The 21,563-nt window shown below is 42.3% G+C and overlaps 1 protein-coding gene across 1 annotated transcript in view; it reads left to right on the forward strand.

Moving 5' to 3' along the window:
- Window positions 1–1,142: 1,142 nt before the first annotated feature.
- The window catches only part of LOC311137102 (cystic fibrosis transmembrane conductance regulator-like), a gene marked incomplete at its 5' end in the record, with an annotated part of 44,645 nt that continues 24,224 nt past the window's right edge, over window positions 1,143–21,563 (forward strand). The window contains 10 exons of the mRNA XM_084171435.1: window positions 1,143–1,195; window positions 6,766–6,876; window positions 7,672–7,783; window positions 8,681–8,896; window positions 9,161–9,250; window positions 10,675–10,838; window positions 12,005–12,130; window positions 16,709–16,826; window positions 18,699–18,827; window positions 19,888–19,980. Coding sequence (XP_084027561.1) covers window positions 1,143–1,195; window positions 6,766–6,876; window positions 7,672–7,783; window positions 8,681–8,896; window positions 9,161–9,250; window positions 10,675–10,838; window positions 12,005–12,130; window positions 16,709–16,826; window positions 18,699–18,827; window positions 19,888–19,980 — 1,212 coding nt within the window. The remainder of the gene's footprint in view (window positions 1,196–6,765; window positions 6,877–7,671; window positions 7,784–8,680; window positions 8,897–9,160; window positions 9,251–10,674; window positions 10,839–12,004; window positions 12,131–16,708; window positions 16,827–18,698; window positions 18,828–19,887; window positions 19,981–21,563) is intronic.

The following is a 21,563-nucleotide window of genomic DNA, read 5'->3' on the forward strand; positions in this document are numbered from 1 at the left end:
AAATGTTTCTTTAGAAAAAAATATTTAAAAAAAGTAATAGTTGCACCATATTAAAACAAGAGTTCAGGTCACATAACAGTGTTGACCTTAAAATTAGAGAAAGGTTTTTTGTAACCTTTTTTTTATTAATCACTGATCACATGAAATAAATAATAATTGTCAGAAATGACTTTGTCAAAGCAACAAAAATAACTAGAGCTTTACAATGATGGTGATAACTTGGAGGGGAACACTTGGAGAAGAGTGCACAGAGGGACATGTCAAGATGCAGAATTTCATGAATGTCTTTATTCATATAAAAAAATCGGATTCATTTAATTTTCCATGTGGTCTATATTAAAGTGCACTTAATTTAATATAACAGTATTTTGATGCAATATTGGTGCACAATTTATACTTAAAATAAAAAAGGATGCAAAAGGACTCATTTCATGGAATGAACCAGAAGATGCCATGACAGGAGCCTACTTTTTCTGGAATATTCTCCAGACTAACTCTATCATCTAATCTTATTCTGATATATTGCTTGGAGCCCAGGTGATGTAACTGGGTTTTATGAAGGACATGTTCATTCTATCAAATGAATGAGATCACATAACCTATTGATTCAAATAAATTGATATAATTGCAGAAGAGGTGATTTCTTTGAAACCTGCCTGCTAAAAATTGCTGCCCCATTATAGATGCAGTAGTTTAAGTCTCCGCAAAATGGGTTGCCACAATATGCAACCCGTGTAAGTTTTTGAAGAGGCTTATCAGTATGGAAATGACGCGCTTGGGGATGTTTGGAAGTCCATAAAGGATTCTCCCTCGCTAACCACCATGTTCTCATTGTCGGGATCAAGGCAAGGACAAGACAGCCCATTTGCTGCGGTCTGTGTTGTGTGTTCTGCAGTGTGTGAGAACAGTGAATGCTGATCTGAGAAGCGGGATAGTGCGTTAGTGGTTTGGATAGTGGTCGATGCTCCGGCTTGGAGACAATTTCACACCGGTGTCATCACTACTGCTCTGCGCATATACAGTCGGCACAAGGTGGGACAGTTAGAACAGAACTAGCCGTCATCCGCGAGAAAAAGGGAAGCGATAGGACACAAATGTGAGCGACACAGGTGCAGTGAAATAAAACTGGCGGTGCTCTTAGGATGCAGAAGTCACCCGTGGAAGATGCAAACTTCTTCTCCAAATATTTATTCTGGTAAGGAATTATATGTTTTCTTCATCTATGTCCCGGCTGATTTGACACGTAAATAAACCCTGGAATGGTTTGCCAGAGGCTGTTGCCAGAAATGGAGAGCGCACTGGTGAAAGGGGACAGAGTCAGTTGTCCGGCAAGGCAGGTCACAGGAATCGTATTATTTTATAGAGGTTTCAATGTTCACTTTTAGTGGATTCTTGTAAATGCTAAAAACTAAATGCAAATATGCTCAAAGGACAGTTTCTGTGTGTTTTGCTCCGAGATGAAATTCCAGCAGCCCTTTGCACTCCAGTGCGTCATGTTCCGATTGTCCTCCATCTTTCATAATGATATCTTTGTATGAAATGTGTCAATGATACTGAACATCTCTGGTCATTTGTCCTGCCCTTAAAATACATGTTCAGTGTCATGTAGGCTACAATACTCACCACACGCGTCCTGTCATGGGAAAAGCCCATGTCATCCCAAAACTCATAATGTAACAGATTTAGGATTCCTTATATTTTTTAAACAAATTAGACAGCTATCTAAAATATAGACCTATGCCTAATTCTCCCGCTACATGCATGCTGCTGATAGATTGATGTTTGATTTTGTCACCCTATATGACCGCATGGGCCTTTGATAAATGAAAGAAATGGCAAAATGTAGATTTCCGCCTAAATAGACATACCCCAAAATAACTGCTATTCATGTGTAATTTCATGATTCTGACATGCAAAAATTGGTATATTTAGAAAGAAGACTTCTGGGAGATGATGAGGAAATGATCAGAAGATAGATAGGAGTTACATAGTTCAGAATACACAAGATCAAGCACACACAAAATAACAGTTTTAAATTTTTTTAAATTTTGAAAGTCATCTTTCATTGACAAGCTATAAGTGAATTATTGATGACTAGAGCTGGAAACACATCAGATGGCTTCCACAACATGTGAACAATATCAGAAAAAAATGGGATTGATACACCTAACAACTAGAAATGGGCAGATGTTTTAGTAAGTGGTTTCAGGTGTGGTCACTGGATGTTTCCAAGTGTCCCTAAACCTCTCCAAAGTGGCATATGTCTGTAAATTAGATAATTCCAGTGCTATTACATATTTACAATCCCCAAATGCTATTTGTTCAGTATAAAACATTTTTTTCTACCATATCAACCTCACTCAAACATTGTGGTGGTGTTATTGGGTATCCAGGGTACATTCAAGTGTCCTTTCAACCTATCCAAAGTGTCAGAATGTGGTAATTGCACTGTTTTTGCACACTGGATATGCCTAAAGTTATTGTTCACTATAAAAACTAAATGTCTACAACACCAACCTCTCTCAGACATTGTGGTGGTGTCGGGGGACAAACAGGGGATATGGATGCCTACAGCGCGTTAGAAGGCAACATCATATTTTTGATGCGCAAAGATATAGTCACTCGGTGGACATTCAATGTTGCCATTAAGTCATACATCATCAGATAACATTGGTAAAAGGCTGGATTTGTTCCTACCAACCTAAGGATTAATTTGATACACCCCATGTAGCTATGGCTCAAACACAGACCAAATCGAAGAATACCTTGTCAAATGTTTGCTGTTTAGTGAAAACATGTAAAATAAACATTTTGACTCTCGGGGCTAGTGATCAATAACGTTAGGTCAGAGGCAGACAAATAAGACATCCTTATTATCTGTGGCGTCCCGGCTTTCGGCGTGTATCAACATATTCCGTGTTTATTTCGTTTATGTTTCACAACGCTAACCGGAATGTAGGTAGCAGCCATCTTGAAATGAGGTAATCGGCTCGGCCTGCCCTTATAAATTTGTATGCCCATATATCGTAGTAAGTCATAACAAAGATTTGAAGGCACCGATCAATAGGCAAGATACTCAGCTTTCCGCAGACACCCTGCTTTTGCAGATAGGGGCTACCGTTCCCATACCAGACTGAATATAATAAAATAATAAAAAATAGGGTCCCCAAATATGATGACTTTACATTTAAGATGAATTAATTAATTTAATTTATTTTATATATTTATTATATATTATTTAATATATATAGTAGGCTTATCTTTATTTATTTATTTATTTATTTATTTTTTTTCGGGGGGAAGGATCAGCTTAATATTGCAGATAGATTGTATCTTCTATCAATGTAATTGTCTGCATCACTTCCAATCCCCCATATTTTTTTATTTTTTTTTATATATATATATATTCCCCTTTATTACTTTTCAACCCCACCATCCTTTCCCTACTTGGAGTAAATTAGTGAACAACAACGCCCAGGCCTCTACTTCCGGTCCATACTCACTATCTACACCTTATGGACAGAGTTAATTTTACAATAATTCTATATCTATATATATATATATATATATATATACATACATACACTTACACACACACATACATATATATATATATATATATATATATATATACATATATACATACATATACATATACACATCTATTTATTTTTTTTCTCCTGAACTTCTTCTACTCTCAACCTCTCCGATCATCTTCATGATGTCCATCCGGTTTGCCTCTAAATGCCATATCTTTCTAACTGTGCTCCTTCCCAAAAGCTCCCAACATACAACCTATATACTTATTATGGACACAGTATGCTTACATTATTAGCTATCTTTGTTATTATTTGTTGTTATTTGTTATTAGTCCCATCCTTCAACTCTATTCAATACCTCCCATCTATCTCTTAACACCATCCATATAGGATTTCTATTTGCCATATATATTTCAACCATACTGTGATGTTTTACAAAAGTTCTGAACCTTTCTATTCTCATTGCTTCTACAGATTGTGAATTAAAAATAAACATTTTTGCTAAAAGTATTATTATATTATTGATTGATTGACTATGACTTTTCAGATCACCCAGTAATGCTATCTGCAAGGTTAGTTCCAGGTAAATATTGCAATCCTTTAGCCATTCCTGGACCTGTGTCCAAAAACAAGCTACAAATGGACAGAACCAAAACAAATGATCTAATGATTCTATCTCTTCACAGCAAAATCTGCAGAGCTGGGAAGATTGTATCCCCCATATAAATAACATTCTATTGGTAGCAAGAATTTTATATAATAATTTAAATTGAAAGATTCTAATTTTTGAATCCGGTGTCGTTTTGCGTGTCAGTTCATAAACACTATGCCATGGGATCGGTACGTCAAAGATCTCTTCCCAACTATTTTGCAATCTATATGGGACTGCTGTCAATCCTTTGGTCCTTAAGTGAAACTGATATACTTTTTTATTTATCACAGTTTTCCTTAACCAATTATGTTCTTTAATGCAAGGCCGACAGACAAGTTCCTTACTTTCTCCCCCTTCAACTTTCCTCTTCCACTTTTGCGGTATGGCTGCAATTATTTGGTTGTAATTTTGGGTAGAGCAGACATTTCCATATGTTTTTATTAGCTGCATGTGCGACATAACTCCACCAGTCCTACCGATGATATCATTTACGAAGATTATACCTTTTTTAAACATTCTGTCAATAAATATAGGTTTTTTGTCAATTAGTATATTTGAATTTAACCACAATATTTGTTGCATTATTTGTTCTGTCGTTTCTGGAGGATTAAATTGAAATTGTAACCAACTTTCTATGGCTTGTTTTAGAAATAGTGACATTTGGGAGATTATTTCCTTTTCAAATAACTGAAAGTGAGAGGTTGTAATCTGAATAAAGGGAAAAAGGCCTTTCTTGAACAGTGGGTGAGACAATCTTACTAATTTGCTTGAGAACCAGTTCGGATTTAAGTATAACTTTTGGATGACTGAAGATTTTAGTGATAGGTCTAATGCTTTAATATTTAATAATTTCTGTCCTCCGAATTCATATTCATTATATAAATATGCTCTTTTAATTTTGTCTGGCTTGCCGTTCCAAATAAAATTGAATATTTTTTTCTCATATAATTTAAAAAAATGTTTGCTAGGCGTAGGCAAGACCATAAGCAAATAGGTAAACTGGGATAATACTAAAGAGTTAATCAGGGTGATTTTTCCACAAATTGACAGGTATTTTCCTTTCCATGGTAGTAAGATCTTATCTATTTTTGCTAACTTTCTATTAACATTTATTGAAGTGAGATCATTTATTTCCTTTGGGATATGTATTCTGAGTATATCCACATCACCATCAGACCATTTTATTGGTAAACTACATGGTAATGTAAAAATTGTATTTTTTTAGTGATCCAATACGTAATATAGTACATTTGTCATAATTTGGTTTTAATCCAGAGAGGTTAGAAAATGTATCTAGATCCTCTATGAGGCTGTGGAGGGATTCTAGTTGTGGATCTAAAAGAAAACATGAATCATCTGCGTACAATGACACCTTTGTTTTTAAGCCCTGTATTTCTAATCCTCTGATATTATTATTGGATCTGATTTTAATAGCTAACATCTCGATGGCCACAATAAATAGATATGCCGATAGTGGACAACCTTGTTTCACTCCTCTTGACAGTTTGAAACTTTCTGAGAAATAGCCATTATTTACTATTTTACACCTAGGGTTACTATACATGATTTTGACCCATTTTATAAGAGATTCTCCAAAATTGAAATGCTCCAGGCATTTATATATGAATTCCAGTCGAACTTTATCAAATGCCTTTTCGAAGTCTGCTATGAATAGCAGGCCTGGTTTCCCATATTTTCCATAGTGTTCTATTGTTTCCAATACTTGCCTTATATTGTCTCCAATGTATCTTCCATGTAAAAAACCTGTCTGATTAGAATGAATAATATCCGACAATACCTTTTTAATTCTATGCGCTATACATTTTGCTAGGATTTTTGCATCACAACACTGAAGTGTAAGGGGCCTCCAATTTTGTAAATGGACTGGATCTTTATATTTTCCACTTGTATCCTGTTTCAGTAATAATGAGATCAGACCTTCTTCTTGAGTGTCAGATAATCTACCATTTACATAGGAGTGGTTAAAACATGCTAATAACGGTCCTCTTAGTATTTCAAAAAAGGTTTGGTATACCTCGATTGGTATGCCATCCAACCCTGGAGTTTTCCCGGACTTAAAGTCTTTAATTGCATCCAGAAGTTCCTCCTCTGTAATTTCACCTTCACATGAGTCTTTCTGTGTGGCTGTTAATTTGACATTATCAATAGGAAAAAAATCTCTACAATTAGCTTCAGTTCGAGGAGATGGAGGCGACTGAAAAGAAAACATATGCTTAAAATACTTTGTTTCTTCCTTCAAAATATCATTAGGTGAATTATGGGTGACTCCGTCAATTGTAACCAGTTTCATTAAGTTCTTTTTGGTAGCATTCCTATGTTGAAGATTAAAAAATAATTTTGTGCATTTTTCCCCATATTCCATCCAGTTTGCTTTATTTTTATAATATATTACACTTGATCTTTCTTGAATAAGTTTTTCCATTTCTTTTAGTAGGCTTATCTGTGGTCAACTTCAGAGGAGATTGATCTACTGTAGGTACCTCAGAAGTAGGCTATATTCTATGCTTTTTACCAACCAAACCTCCCATACCCACCCATTCTGTTGTTTTGCAGGTGGACATCTCCACTGTTGAGGAAGGGCTTCAGAAAGAAGTTGGATTTGACAGATGTTTATAAAGCACCCTCTTTTGATCTGGCAGACACTCTTTCTGAACGACTAGAAAGGTTTGTATCAGCCAAAGTGCCTCCCTTTATGAACATTTAAGGCACGTTGAACTCATGTATTAAATTGATATAACATTTACATTTTAGTCATTTAGCAGACGCTCTTATCCAGAGCGACTTACATGAGCAATTAGGGTTAAATGCCTTGCTCAAGGGCACATCGACAGATTTTTCACCTAGTCGGCTCGGGATTAGAACCAGTGACCTTTCGGTTACTGGCACCACACTCTAAACCACCTGCCACCCATTTTATAACTATTATTCTTCATCCAAAGTTATTTTTCAAAAACGAAACAAACACAACCATGCACCATGCTGGCCTTGCTGCAGGGGCCACTATGGGGTGAGGGTAGGGGCAGTGTCACTGTAAAGGGTGCCAGCAGCCCTCTAAATGGGTGTAAAAGTCGACCTTTGAAAGGGCCAGATGCCCTTTACAGTGGTAGCTGCATGGGAATTTACCTTGAATTAACAGGTTGGTATGGTCCCTCAATCTATTATGCGCACCCACGTATTCTCTTACTCCCTCTCTCTGTCCATGTCTCTCTCTCATATCACCTGTTTTCCTCCTCTCTCTGATTTATTCCCTCCCTCCGCTCTCTTTTTCTCACAAATTCTCAAATTTATTTTTCTCCCTCGTTCGTCAAGGTCTCTGCACTCCATTTAATAAGTCAGACAAATTGCCCAGGTTATACACCAGTGCCCTGAACAATGTGCCCCTACTTTACTTTTACTGTTAGCCAATGTGTGTGTTTTTTTAATAGCTTCTAACTCCTCTGGTCTGTTTTCCTGGTGTAGAGAATGGGACCGAGAAGTGGCATCAGCCAAGAAGAAGCCTCGGCTCCTGCGGGCGCTCTCCCGTTGTTTCCTCTGGCCTTTTGTGTTCTACGGAATCCTGCTGTACTTTGGGGTGAGTCCATCTCTCCACAGAAAGCACAGGTGGCCAACAGTTGCAATTTCTTTTTTAAATATATGTTTTTCTCTAGTCTAACTAACCCACATGAGTCAAACTCTATATAAAACCGAATAACAATCTATTTGATCAGGTGTATTGGAGCTTGGCTAGAGCAAAAGCCTGCACACATTGTGGGCTCTCCACAACCGGAGTTGGCCACGATTGTTACAAAGGCCTGCATACTTTATTACTACAATACCAGATGATGAACCACCTTGTATTTATATGTGGGTCTTATGATAGTGTTATTTTGCCCTTTTTAACTGCATCTGTCTCTCATACAGTATCTCTCATATGAAAACATGTCATATATTGTGACAGCAGAGGTGTGCTGCCGTTGATAGGGTTGTGTGTGTGGTCAATTCCATTTCAATTCAGGAAGGGAATGGAAATTCCAATTCAAGAATGAAAAAAGGAACGGAACTCAACCCAACCTAGGCTGGCTGTTAGCCTGTTCTGTCCTGTACATGTGTGGTACTTACTAGTGAATTAGCAGCATGACCATAGTATGGAGAAGAAGCATGCGTCACTGCAGTGTGAGTATCCCAGTGTCCCCGGCTTGGAGAGGAAGTTGACGTCAGCAGCAGGTCTTGCGTAGCCTGGTGGTGTGAGGTGATCCCCCTTCTAGGAATGCCCATCAGTTCAGGGCTTATGGGAGAATAAGAGTAGAGGTATCAAGGTATATCATTAAGACCATGATATCAAGGTGCCACCAAATTCAGTTTCGTAGGGCTACATTTTTGCCCCCTCCCCATACTGGATACTTTTTTCATTATACAGGCTACTTCAGATTTTCAGGAACACACTGATCATTATAGCATGATAGATATGTATTTTTATATTTTCTTCCAGGAGGCGTCGAAGGCAGTGCAGCCCCAGCTCCTGGGTCGTATCATTGGCTCGTTCGACCCCATCCATGCCCAGGAGCGGGAGCAGGGCTACTACCTGGCCCTGGGTCTCAGTCTTCTCTTCATCACTCGGTTCCTGCTCCTGCAGCCAGCCATCTTTGGACTGCACCACCTGGGCATGCAGATACGCATCGCTCTCTTCAGCCTCATCTATAAGAAGGTGCATGTGGGGGAGAAGTGATGTGTGTGTGTGTGTGTGGGGGGGGGGGGGGGGGAGTGGTGTGTGTTTGTGTGCATCTGACATACCACCACCTTGGCATACATGCAGATCCACATCACCCTCTTCGGTGTAGCCACACTCTAGTGTGAGGGTCAGCTGTGTGGCTGCTACACCCAGCAGCATCTCCTGTGTCACGTTTTCAACCCTTTGTGTCCATCCTAACCCCTGACCTTTCAACCCTTTGTGTCCGTCCTAACCCCCAAGACTCTGAAGCTGTCCAGCCGGGTCCTGGACAAGATCAGCACAGGTCAGCTGGTCAGCCTGATGTCTGCCCACCTCAACAAGCTGGATGAGGTAAGAACCACCCAACTCATCTGCTGTACTAACCCTAACCTCAACAAGATGGATGAGAACTAAGGACCCAAATAATCTACTTGACCTGAACAAAAATATAAAAACGCAACGTGGCTGGTCTCAGATGATCCCGCAGGTGAAGAAGCCGGATGTGGAGGTCCTAGGCTGGCGTTGTTACAAGTGGTCTGCAGTTGTGAGGCCGGTTGGACGTACTGCCAAATTCTCTAAAATGACGTTGGAGGTGGCTTATGTTAAAGAAATTAACATTAAATTCTCTGGCAACAGCTCTGGTGGACATTCCTGCAGCCAGCATGCCAATTGAATGCTCCCTCAAAACTTGAGACATCTGTGGCATTGTGTTATGGGACAAAACTTCACATTTTAGAGTGGCCTTTTATTGTCCCCAGCACAGCGTGCACATGTGTAATGATCATGCTGTTTAATCAGCTTCTTGATATGCCACACCTGTCAGGTGGATGGATTATCTTGGCAAAGGAGAAATGCTCACTAACAGGGATGTAACAAATTTGTGCACAATTTTAGAGAAATGAGCTTTTTGTGCATATGGACCATTTATGGGATCTTTTATTTCAGCTCTTGAAACATGGGACCAACACTTTACATGTTGCGTTTATACAATGAACAAAAATATAAACACAACATGTAAAGTGTTGGTCCCATGTTTCATGAGCTGAAATAAAATATCCCAGAAATGTTCTATACACACAAAAAGCTTATTTCTCTCAAATTTTGTGCACAAATTTGTTTACATCCCTGTTAGTGAGCATTTCTCCTTTGCCAAGATAATCCACCCACCTGACAGGTGTGCATTGTCCTACATCAGATAGTTCAGAGAGAGTAACTTTTGTCTGCAATGATCGTTCTATCGAAGGACTTACGTCTCATAGGAGTGATGCCACCTGTTTGAAAACAGTAGTGAAGATTTGCAGTGGAGGACAGGGACAGGGAGTGGATAGAATGAGCCAGTTGGAAGCTGGGGATAGTTAGGTGGCCATGGGGGGCCAGGTTGACGTGGCCAGGACACCGTAGTCAAGGGCCGGGTTGACATTTAGCAATCTCAACGACTTTAAATCATTGTTGTGTCGTCATCCAAACACCCCACTACTAGCTGTACTCCCAGGAATATCTCCCAATTTAACTACTGTATGTGGTAGGGTAAATCCATTTGAATTCAATCACTTTTTGACAGCATCCCTTTGGATTTAAACAAAACTTTCCATATGTTCGCCCATGGAAGAAGTGGTCAGAAAGTGACTTTTTTGACATTTTGCATACCCCACCATACCATGAGACATCCATGTCTTCATCACTGGAAAATAAACAGTTGAATTTGATATAATTTAAAAGCTTACAAACACTGTTGTGTTCCTGCATGTCTCTTCATACATTCATGTGTGTTGCAGAGCCTTGGCCTGGCCCACTTTGTGTGGATCACCCCTCTGCAGTGTATCCTGTGTGTGGGTTTGATCTGGGAGCTGATAGAGGTGAATGGTTTCTGTGCCCTGGCTGCCCTCACCCTGCTGGGCATTGTGCAGGCCTGCCTCTCACAGAAGATTGGGCCTCACAGGTGGGTACTGGACTAACATTCTACCGCTAATAACCAACAGTGCATCGTTAAATGTGCATCAATTGACACAAAATAGAAAGGAAAATGTAAACAAAATGGTGGGTTACTCATGTTTGATATTGGACGCACAGATAACATAAATAAACTGATAAATGCTGACAAGGTTTTTTCCACTGCCTGGAAAGTCTTCATCTTTGGTGGTGTTTAACGATGGTTGATATCCAATATATTGCCTTACCGCCCCCAACTGAACTATAGTATACATCCATTCAACTTTGTCATACAAAATGGGAAAAGGGGAAATGGGAAAAATAAAATTAAAATATATACCCACAACCTTATTCCACTACTTTAACCCGATCTGACCCTACCCCAGGCCAACGACCAGTGTGGACGGGACACTACCACTCAACACACCCTGTAACTCTTCTAAAGTCAAATCTTGTACCCCCAAGTACTTCTCTGCAGCTGCCACCACATCATCTATTTTCTGTGACTTATGTTCCATCTCTGCGGTACAGTTGATAACCATTGCTATTGAATGATAAGAAGCCAACCTTACTGAAACGTATCATTCATTGGCCTATCCCTCTGTTCTAGCACAGATCTACTATTCACAGGGATCCTCTCAGAATCCCTCACCCTTGATCCATCCTCCTCTACTTTCTTCACTGCCTCAGCATATGACATCTTCTGCACTACTCTGACTCTAGCCACCTCAACCTGCCTCTCTCGCACCGGACACCTCTGATCCCCAGCAACATGGGCACCCCTACAGTTGACAACTTTTTCCATCAAAACTACACATTCCTCTGTCCCATGTCCTTCTGCACACTTCCCACATCTTGGAATCTCCCTCCTACACACTGCTGTGACATGGCCATAAACGTGACACGTATAACACCACAGTGTATTCGGCACAAAAACTGTTTGATCCAGGAATAAATCTTGTTAATTAACATGCAGACCCATCAAGTTTGGATGTTTATGCTCAGCCATCTCTCTGAACTTGGAAATTCATTTTATCATCTTGTGTGTGTATGTGTGCGTAAGTACATGTGTCTTATTCTGTGTGTGTGTGTGTGTGTGTGTGTGTGTGTGTGTGTGTGTGTGTGTGTGTGTGTGTGTGTTTGTGTGTGTTGGGGGGGGGGGGGTCCTATAATCAGGCAGAAAAGAGCAGGGATGATCAGTCGTCGTCTTGCTCTGACCTCAGAGATCGTAGAGAACATCCACTCAGTGAAGGCCTACGGCTGGGAGGAGGTGATGGAGACCATCATCAAGAACATCAGACAGTAAGACAACACACAAAACCCTCCATAACCTAACTACAACCTAATACTGTTCATCAGGGGTGTCGTACTCATTCCATGGCGGCCGAGTGTCTGCAGGTTTTCGGTTTTTCCTTTCAATTAAGACCTAGACAACCAGGTGAGGGGAGTTCCTTACTAATTAGTGACCTTAATTCATCAATCAAGTAAAAGGGTGGAACAAAAACCTGCAGACACTCGGCCCTCCGTGGAAAAAAATCACGACAGCTGTGATGGAAACAGGAAGGTTCGGTACAATTTTATAAAACCCGACAGATAATTTGTTCGTTCGACATGGTGGGATCTTTTTGTGTCAGTAAAATGTATTATGCGAGAAATGGCAGTGGAAATGGAAGTGATATAATAACCATCATATCGAAGTAAACTTGGAGTCACGCGAAGACATGGTGTGTGGTCCTCCCACTAATCCTTGCAGTTTACAGGCTACAGATGAAATAGGTTATGAGGAACTTCACAGGGTGGTGAAAGTGCACCGTATGAGCTTGATACTCCTTTACAATAAATGTCAAGGGTCTTATTCTGGCGACATGATGGTAGATGCTTGACTGCCATTTAACAAATAAAAATAATTGAGCTCTTTTGTCCATAATAATCTCATTATATAGGCTCTACCCGCCCTGTATCTGCGAGCTGTTGGCTAAAGCGCACGTGCCAATACCAGAGTGGGCACACTCGCTATTTAACCAGTGCCGATTTTAGAATGTAAATCTTGGAGGGCCAACACAAAAAATTATAATCAGATGCATGCCAGCGAAGTCACTACACAACACAACACAACACAACACTAAACAAGACATTAACTGCACTATAACGGTGACAAATGGTGCCCACAAACTGTTAGGGCCTACATAAAGCTGTCCCAACAGCAGAGCTTTCTTTTCAGCACCATGTAGTGAATCCTTACCACTTCTACACCTGGCTATCAGCGGGGCGAAACAGTTCATCTGGCAGCGAAACAGTTCATTCAGCCTCATTTACTGCTTTTTTAAAAAACATAGCTGATATGGCTGACTTACTTAAACAAATGTGGTTTCTACTTACATTTGAGATGTACAAACTCTGGCATAAGGGAGCGATGAGCGGAAATCCGTAATTTCGATTAAGACATTAATGAGCGAGCTAAGACTGACGTAGTTAATATAAATATTTGCTCAGCACTTTTGAAATACCAGAGTGGGCCCGCCACAAGGAGTCGCTAGAGGGCGATGAGCCAAGTAAAGCCCCCCCAGCCAAACCCTCCCCTAACCCGGATGACACTGGGCCAATTGTGCACCACCCAATGGGACTCCCGGTCACAGCCAGTTGTGACACAGGCTGGGATCGAACCCGGGTCTGTAGTGACGCCTCAAGTGCCTTAGACCGCTGCGCCGCTCAGGTGGCCGGATGGGCACTTCTATTGTAAATCTATGTCAGCACCCAAGAGGGCTACAAGGCCCTCCCCCGCCCTCCCTTCGGCAAATCAGATCACAAGTTCATTCTGCTCCTCCCTTCCTATAGGCAGAAACTCAAAGAGGAAGTCCCCGTCCTAAGGTCTATTCAACATTGGTCTGACCAACCGGAATCCATGCTTCAAGATTGTTTCGATGACGGTTTGCCACTGTATGTAACGCAACATTGTTTGTGAGAAAACCATCAGTAGATGGGAAACCCATTTACTTGTATTTTTTATTCGGTACATGGGAATTTAACCGCAAAAGGTATTTTTATGTGCACTACGTCATCACGCACAGCCTTTTATCTGCAACAAGTCAATTTGATGGAAACACATCTCTGGTGGGAAAATGTGCATATTGTTTTTATGTCGATTTTTGCATATTCAAATTAAAATCTGTCGGCAATTGGATGGAAACCTAGCTACTGTGGGCATGTTTGCAGGGGAAAAGATGGGCTTATTTCAGGCAAAGTGAAGGCTGCCCTCACCATAAATGCACTGCCCACACTGGGAAAATCCACGTTGGCCCCCAAGGCATTTTCCCAGTGTGGCCCAGTGTGGGCAGGGAATTTCTGGTGAGGGCAGCCTTCACTTTGCCTGAAATAAGCCCATGAGCCAATGAGCAAAGGTGCATTGGCACAATATTGGCAGCGTACTTGGGACCAATATTTTAGCATGCATTGGGCCCACATTGTGCCAATGTGGACATGTTTGCTGGTAACAATCCGAGAACTATGGGGAAAGTGGTCATGCTTTTGACTTAACGCAGGGATGGGCAACTCCAGTCCTCGGATGATGGAATGATGTCACATCTTTTCACCATCCCTAGCAAACACAGCTGATTAAACTAATTGCATTCTAAACTGAAGATCACGATTAGTTGATTATTGGAGTCAGGTGTGTTAACTGGGGCTGGGGAAAAAGTGTGACACAAATCAGGCACCTGAGGACTGGAGTTGCCCATCCCTCCTCTAATGTATAACTCCAATACTCTGAGGTGAAAAGTCATGGTAGGAACACTATCCCATCCACCAGAGATCTTCTGGGGGAAAAAAACATGAATTAATGAGATTCCCATCAAGATAATTTCACTTAAATTCCATTAAATATGACCCGAAGCTCAAAGGATGGATTCATTGCCATCTATGATCATGACATTCACAAACAAAGCCAATCAGAGAAACACTCCTGCATTGTGTAGTCCAGCCAATGAATGGACAATCCCTGAGTCAATTGCCAATGTTCAATGTTTAATCCCTGTCTGATTTGGTGATTTAGGCCTAAATGCATAATTAGATTTCCCTGTTGATGTCTGTCCACCTATTGATGCCGCTGCGTCAAGACCGTTGACAGGACATCTTGTGACCTTGGCTTCCTTGTCTAGGCAACATTTGGCTTAAACTATGTTTTTTCAATGAGAAAACCAAATAATTCCAATGTACTGCGTTTACAGTGGCTTGTGAAAGTATTCACCCCCCTTGGCATTTTTCCTATTTTGTTGCCTTACAACCTGGAATTAAAATGGATTTTTTGGGGGTTTGTATCATTTGATTTACACAACATGCCTACCACTTTGAAGATGCAAAATATTTTTAATTGTGAAACAAACAAGAAATAATAAATAATAAAATAAAAACTTGAGCGTGCATACCTATTCACCCCCCCCAAAGTCAATACTTTGTAGAGCCACCTTTTGCAGCAATTACAGCTGCAAGTCTCCTGGGGTATGTTTCTATAAGCTTGGCACATCTAGCCACTGGGATTTTTTCCCATTCTTCAAGGCAAAACTGCTCCAGCTCCTTCAAGTTGAATGGGTTCCGCTGGTGTACAGCAATCTTTAAGTCATACCACAGATTCTCAATTGGATTGAGGTCTGGGCTTTGACTAGGCCATTTCAAGACATTTAAATGTTTCCCCTTAAACCACTCGTGTGTTGCTTTAGCAGTATGCTTAGGGTCATTGTCCTGCTGGAAGGTGAACCTCTGTCCCAGTCTCAAATCTCTGGAAGACTGAAACATGTTTCCCTCAAGAATTTCCCTGTATTTAGCTCCATCCATCATTCCTTAAATTCTGACCAGTTTCCCAGTCCCTGCCGATGAAAAACATCCCCACAGCATGATGCTGCCACCACCATGCTTCACTGTGGGGATGGTGTTATCGGGGTGATGAGAGGTGTTGTGTTTGCGCCAGACATAGCGTTTTCCTTGATGGCCAAAAAGCTCAATTTTAGTCTCATCTGACCAGAGTACCTTCTTCCATATGTTTGGGGAGTCTCCCACATGCCTTTTGGCAAACACCAAACGTGTTTGCTTATTTTTTTCTTTAAGCAATGGCTTTTTTCTGGCCACTCTTCCGTAAAGCCCAGCTCTGTGGAGTGTACGGCTTAAAGTGGTCCTATGGACAGATACTCCAATCTCCGCTGTGTTTTGGTGGGTGGTCCTCTCTTGGCAGGTTTGTTGTGGTGCCATATTCTTTCCATTTTTTTATAATGGATTTAATGGTGCTCCGTGGGATGTTCAAAGTTTGGGATATTTTTTTATAACCCAACCCTGATCTGTACTTCTCCACAACTTTGTCCCTGACCTGTTTGGAGAGCTCCTTGGTCTTCATGGTGCCGCTTTCTTGGTGGTGCCCCTTGCTTAGTGGTGTTGCAGACTCTGGGGCCTTTCGGAACATACACTGAGATCATGTGACAGATCATGTGACACTTAGATTGCACACAGGTGGACTTTATTTAACTAATTATGTGACTTCTGTAGGTAATTGGTTGCACCAGATCGTATTTAGGGGCTTCATAGCAAAGGTGGTGAATACATATGCACGCACCACTTTTCCATTATTATAATTTTTTGAAGCAAGTTATTTTTTTAATTTCACTTCACCAATGTGGACTATTTTGTGTATGTCCATTACATGAAATCCAAATAAAAATCCATTTAAATTACAGGTTGTAATGCAACAAAATAGGAAAAACGCCAAGGGGGATGAATACTTTTGCAAGGCACTTTATGAATAGAACATGAATGAAGATACAAATGTAAGAGAGGTTACATAATAGTAAGTATTCTATCAAGTTAATCCCCCCCCCCCCCCCCCCCCACCTCTCCCAGGGATGAGATGTCATTGACGAGGAAGATTGGTTCTCTGCGTTACTTCTACAGTGCCTCCTACTTCTTCTCTGCTATCCTGGTCATTGTGTCAGCCATCGTGCCACACGCCCTCAGCAAGGTACTTTATCCACTGGCCTCTATATATTTATATCAATTTTAATTTACTTGTGATGTCTTTTATGTGTTGAGTATTTGTATTATTTGTTTTTTACTATGACAAAGTATGACCAATGAATTTCCCCTTGGGGTTTAATAAAGGACATGTTCTCATCTGTTTTACTTCAAAATATAGAAGTGTACCATTTTCACATACAGTGCATTCGGAAAGTATTCAGACCCCTTGACTTTTCCTACATTTTGTTACGTTACAGCCTTATTCTAAAATGGATTAAATTCTTTGTTTTTTACTCATCAATCTACACAATACCCCATAACGACAGATCAGAAACAGGTTTAATTTATTAAGAATAAAAAATGAAATATCACATTTACATAAGTATTCAGACCCTTTACTCAGTACTTTGTTGAAGCAAAGCAGCGATTACAGCCTCGATTACAGCCTCGAGTCTTCTTGGGTATGACGCTACAAGGTTGGCACACCTGCATTTGGGGAGTTTCTCCTATTCTTCTCTGCAGATCCTCTCAAGCTCAGTCAGGTTGGATGGGGAGCTTCACTGCACAGCTATTTTCAGGTCTCTCCAGAGATATTCGATCGGGTTCAAGTCCAGGCTCTGACAAGGCCAATCAAGGACATTCAGAGACTTGTCCCGAAGCCACTCCTGCGTTGTCTTGGCTGTGTGCTTAGGGTCGTTGTCCTGTTGGAAGGTGAACCTTCGCCCCAGTCTGAGATCCTGAGCGCTCTGGAGCAAGTTTTCATCAAGGAGCTCTCTGTGCTTTGCTCCGTTCATCTTTGCCTTTTTCCTGACTAGTCTCCCAGTCCCTGCTGCTCAAAAACATCCCCACAGCATGATGCTGCCACCACCATGCTTCACCGTAGGGATGGTGCCAGGTTGCCTCCAGACATGATGCTTGGCATTCAGGCTAAAGAGTTCAATCTTGGTTTCATCAGACCAGAGAACCTTGTTTAGGTGCCTTTTGGCAAACTCCAAGCGGGCTGTCATGTGCCTTTTACTGAGGAGTGGCTTCCGTCTGGCCACTCTACCACGAAGGCCTGATTGGTGGAGAGCTGCAGAGATGGTTGTCATTCTGGAAGGTTCTCCCATCTCCACAGAGGAACTCCAGAGCACTGTCAGAGTGACCATCAGGTTATTGGTCACCTCCCTAACCAAGGCCCTTCTCCCCTGATTGCTCAGTTTGGCCGGGCGGCCAGCTCTAGGAAGAGTCTTGGTGGTTCCAAACTTCTTCCATTTAAGAATGATGGAGGCCACTGTGTTCTTGGGGACCTTCAATGCTGAAGAATTGTTTTGGTACCCTTCCCAGATCTGTGCTTCGACACAATCCTGTCTCAGAGCTCTACGGACAATTCCTTCGACCTCATGGCTTGGTTTTTCTCTGACATGCACTGTCAACTATGGGAGCTTATATAGACAGGTGTGTGCCTTTCCATATCATGTCCAATCAATTGAATTTACCACAGGTGGACTCCAATCAAGTTGTAGAAACATCTCAAGGATGATCAATGGAAACAGGATGCTCCTGAGCTCAATTTTGAGTCTCATAGCAAAGGGTCTGAATACTTATGTAAATAAGATATTTCTGTTTTAAATGTTTTATAAAAAGTTCTAAAAACCTGTTTTTGCTTTGTCATTATGGGGTATTGTGTGTATATTGATGAGAAAAAACTATTATTTAATGAATTTTATAATAAGGCTGTAATGTAACAAAATGTGGAAAAAGTCAAGGCCTCTGAATACTTTCCGAATGCACTGTATGTAGACACCGGCATTGTGCTGGATATAATGAGGTTAGAAATCTGTGGAATACTTCCATTGGGGATTAATAAAGTACAATCTCAATCTGATCTCTCCAGGGCATTATCCTGAGGCGGATCTTCACCACTGCCTCCTACTGCATGGTTCTCCGTATGACCCTCACCAGACAGCTGCCCGGCTCCATACAGATGTGGTACGACACGCTGGCACTGGTCACAAAGATAGAGGTGAGGCGGTTTTGTGTACTTGGGCATGGGAGTAAATGAGGGAGGGGGAATGGGGGAAGGACAGGGGGAGGGGAGAAGGATGGATGGGTTCATCTAGATGTGGTACAGTATGCTGGAACTTTGAGTCATCGTCGAAGTGGGCATTTTACTTGGGTAAAGTCTGGTAGAGGGCTGTAATGGTTGAGATTGGGGGAAAACAAAATGAAGATGTTGGATGGAGTTGGGTTGGAGGAGCACCTGTTGTAGTCATTGATACTGTATGTAATGTACATTTGCATGTGGAATGTACAGACTTGAGGAGAGGAAGTGGAGGGGAGAGAAGGTTGATGATAACTCTGGTTTTGTCAATGAGCTATGTTAGTGTCCCAGATGGTTATGTAAGTTCTGGTGGGTTTTTGTCCTCATGTCTAAAGAAGACACAGGAATTGGCTTACACAAACACACCCACTTACCCACACCAGACCTGGGTTCACATGCATGAGTATTTGAGTACATGATTATTTGGACTCATCTTCTCAGTCCAACATCTGGAATCCAAAACACGCGCAGCCCCCCTCCCCACCCCAACTGCACCCCAAGACACACACATGCCCTTCATACCACCTTGCCATAAGGCCCATCAAGAAATAGACAGAGACAGACATACATGCCATCCTCAGCCAAAAAGGCTATATTAGGGTCACAGTATAGTTGTTGTATCAATCTTATCAGTAATTCCTCTCTGTCTCCTGAACATACTGTCTATTCTGTCTTTAAACTGAACAGGACACTACAGTAGGACAACACAAGCTTTGCATTCTTCTTACACTACTGTTTATATTCATACCCAGAGGAAGAGTGTGTGTGTGTGTGTGTGTGTGTGTCTGTGTCTGTGTCTGTGTCTGTGTCTGTGTCTGTTTCTGTGTGTGTCTGTGTCTGTGTGTGTGTCTGTGTCTGTGTCTGTGTCTGTTTCTGTGTGTGTCTGTGTCTGTGTCTGTGTGTGTGCTTGCATGAGCGTGTGTGTATTGACCTAACTTGTTGTTGCCAAGATAATGTTCTTCTTTTGTTGTCTATCCTGTAGGAGTACCTCTGCAAAGAGGAGTACAAAGTATTGGAGTACAACCTGACCACCACTGAGATAGAGTTGGTGAACGTGACCGCCTCCTGGGATGAAGTATGTATGTTTGTGTGTGTGTGTGTGTGTGTGTGTGTGTGTGTGAGCGTGTGCGTGTGCGTGCGTGTGTATGTATTCTATTCTTCCTGAGAATGATCCTACAACTGTGTAGGAAAAAGGCAATTCATTACCACATAATAACATTATCAGTTTGAAATGTCACAGGCAGTATTTTTCATTTTATTTATGCATTTTATGACCATCCCAAGTAGGCAGAAAATAATTTGTGTTCAGACACTTTGTGCACTAATTTAGATAAGCAACAGCAATGCTATGCTAGATTGTCACACCCTGGTTCTGGGACTCATTATGTTGAGCCAGGGTGTGTGCATTCTATGTGTTCATGTTCTATGTTGGGTGTCTAGGTTGTCGATGTCTATGTTTGTATTGAGTGACTCCCAATCGGAGGTAACGAGTGTCAGCTGTCGGCTCGTTATCTCTGATTGGGAGCCATATTTAAACTGTGTGTCTTCACCTTGTGTTTGTGGGTTTTTGTTCCGTGTTGGTTTGTTTTTGTAACCAAGGACGTCACGTTTCGTTGTTTTGATCGTGTGATCTTGATAAAATAAATATGTTTGCTTTCAACGCTGCGCCTTGGTCCTCTCCCTCCTTAGACGATCGTGACAGAAGAAACCACCATAACAGGACCAAGCAGCGTGAAGAAGAGAGAGGATGGACTTGGGAGCAGTTGAGTAGGAGTCTCGACTGGGCCAAGCCAAGAGAAGAGGAGAGAGGTTGGACTTTGGAGCAGTGGGGTGAGAGTCTGGCGAGAACGATGGAGGCCTGGTCCACGAAGAGGAGAGAACCCCAGAACATTTTTAGGGGGGGGCTCACGACGTCGGACCAGCAGGAGGCCGCGATAGAGCGGTCCAGTGGGTTGCCGGAGGAGGCCGCCGGGTTACGGGGGCCACTGGTCGAAGAGGGGATGGAGGAAGTAGAGGCACGGCGAGAGGTACTGGCGTGTGTTGCCAGTCCGGTCCAGCCCGTTCCAGATCCCGGTGTAGGGCCAGTGGTGTGTGTCCCCAGTACAGTCCGGCCCATCCAAGCTCCCCGCACCAAGCCAGTCGTGTGCGTCGTCAGCCCTGTCCGGCCCGTTCCTGCTCTCCGCGCCAAGTCTGTGGTGCGCGTCGCCAGCCCTGTCAGGCCCGTGCCTGCTCTCCGCACCAAGTCTATGGTGCGTTTCGTCAGCCCTGTCCGGCTCGTTCCTGCTCTCCGCACCAGGTCTGTGGTGCGCGTCGCCAGCCCAGTCCGGCCCATCCAAGCTCCCCGCACCAGGTCAGTGGTGCGCGTCGCCAGCCCTGTCCGGCCCGTGCCTGCTCTCCGCACCAAGTCTATGGTGCGTTTCGTCAGCCCTGTCCGGCCCGTTCCTGCTCTCCGCACCAAGTCTGTGGTGCGCGTCGCCAGCCCAGTCCGGCCCATCCAAGCTCCCCGCACCAGGTCAGTGGTGCGCGTCGTCAGCCCGGTCCGGCTCAGTCCTGCTCCCCGCACCAAGTCAGGGGTGCGCTTCGTCAGCCCGGTCCGGCCCGTTCCTCCTCCACGCATCAAGCCAGGGGTGTGCGTCGCCAGCCCAGCCCGGCCTGTTC

Source organism: Coregonus lavaretus (assembly GCF_964263955.1).
Source record: "Coregonus lavaretus genome assembly, chromosome: 11".
NCBI classification, from domain to species: domain Eukaryota; kingdom Metazoa; phylum Chordata; class Actinopteri; order Salmoniformes; family Salmonidae; genus Coregonus; species Coregonus lavaretus.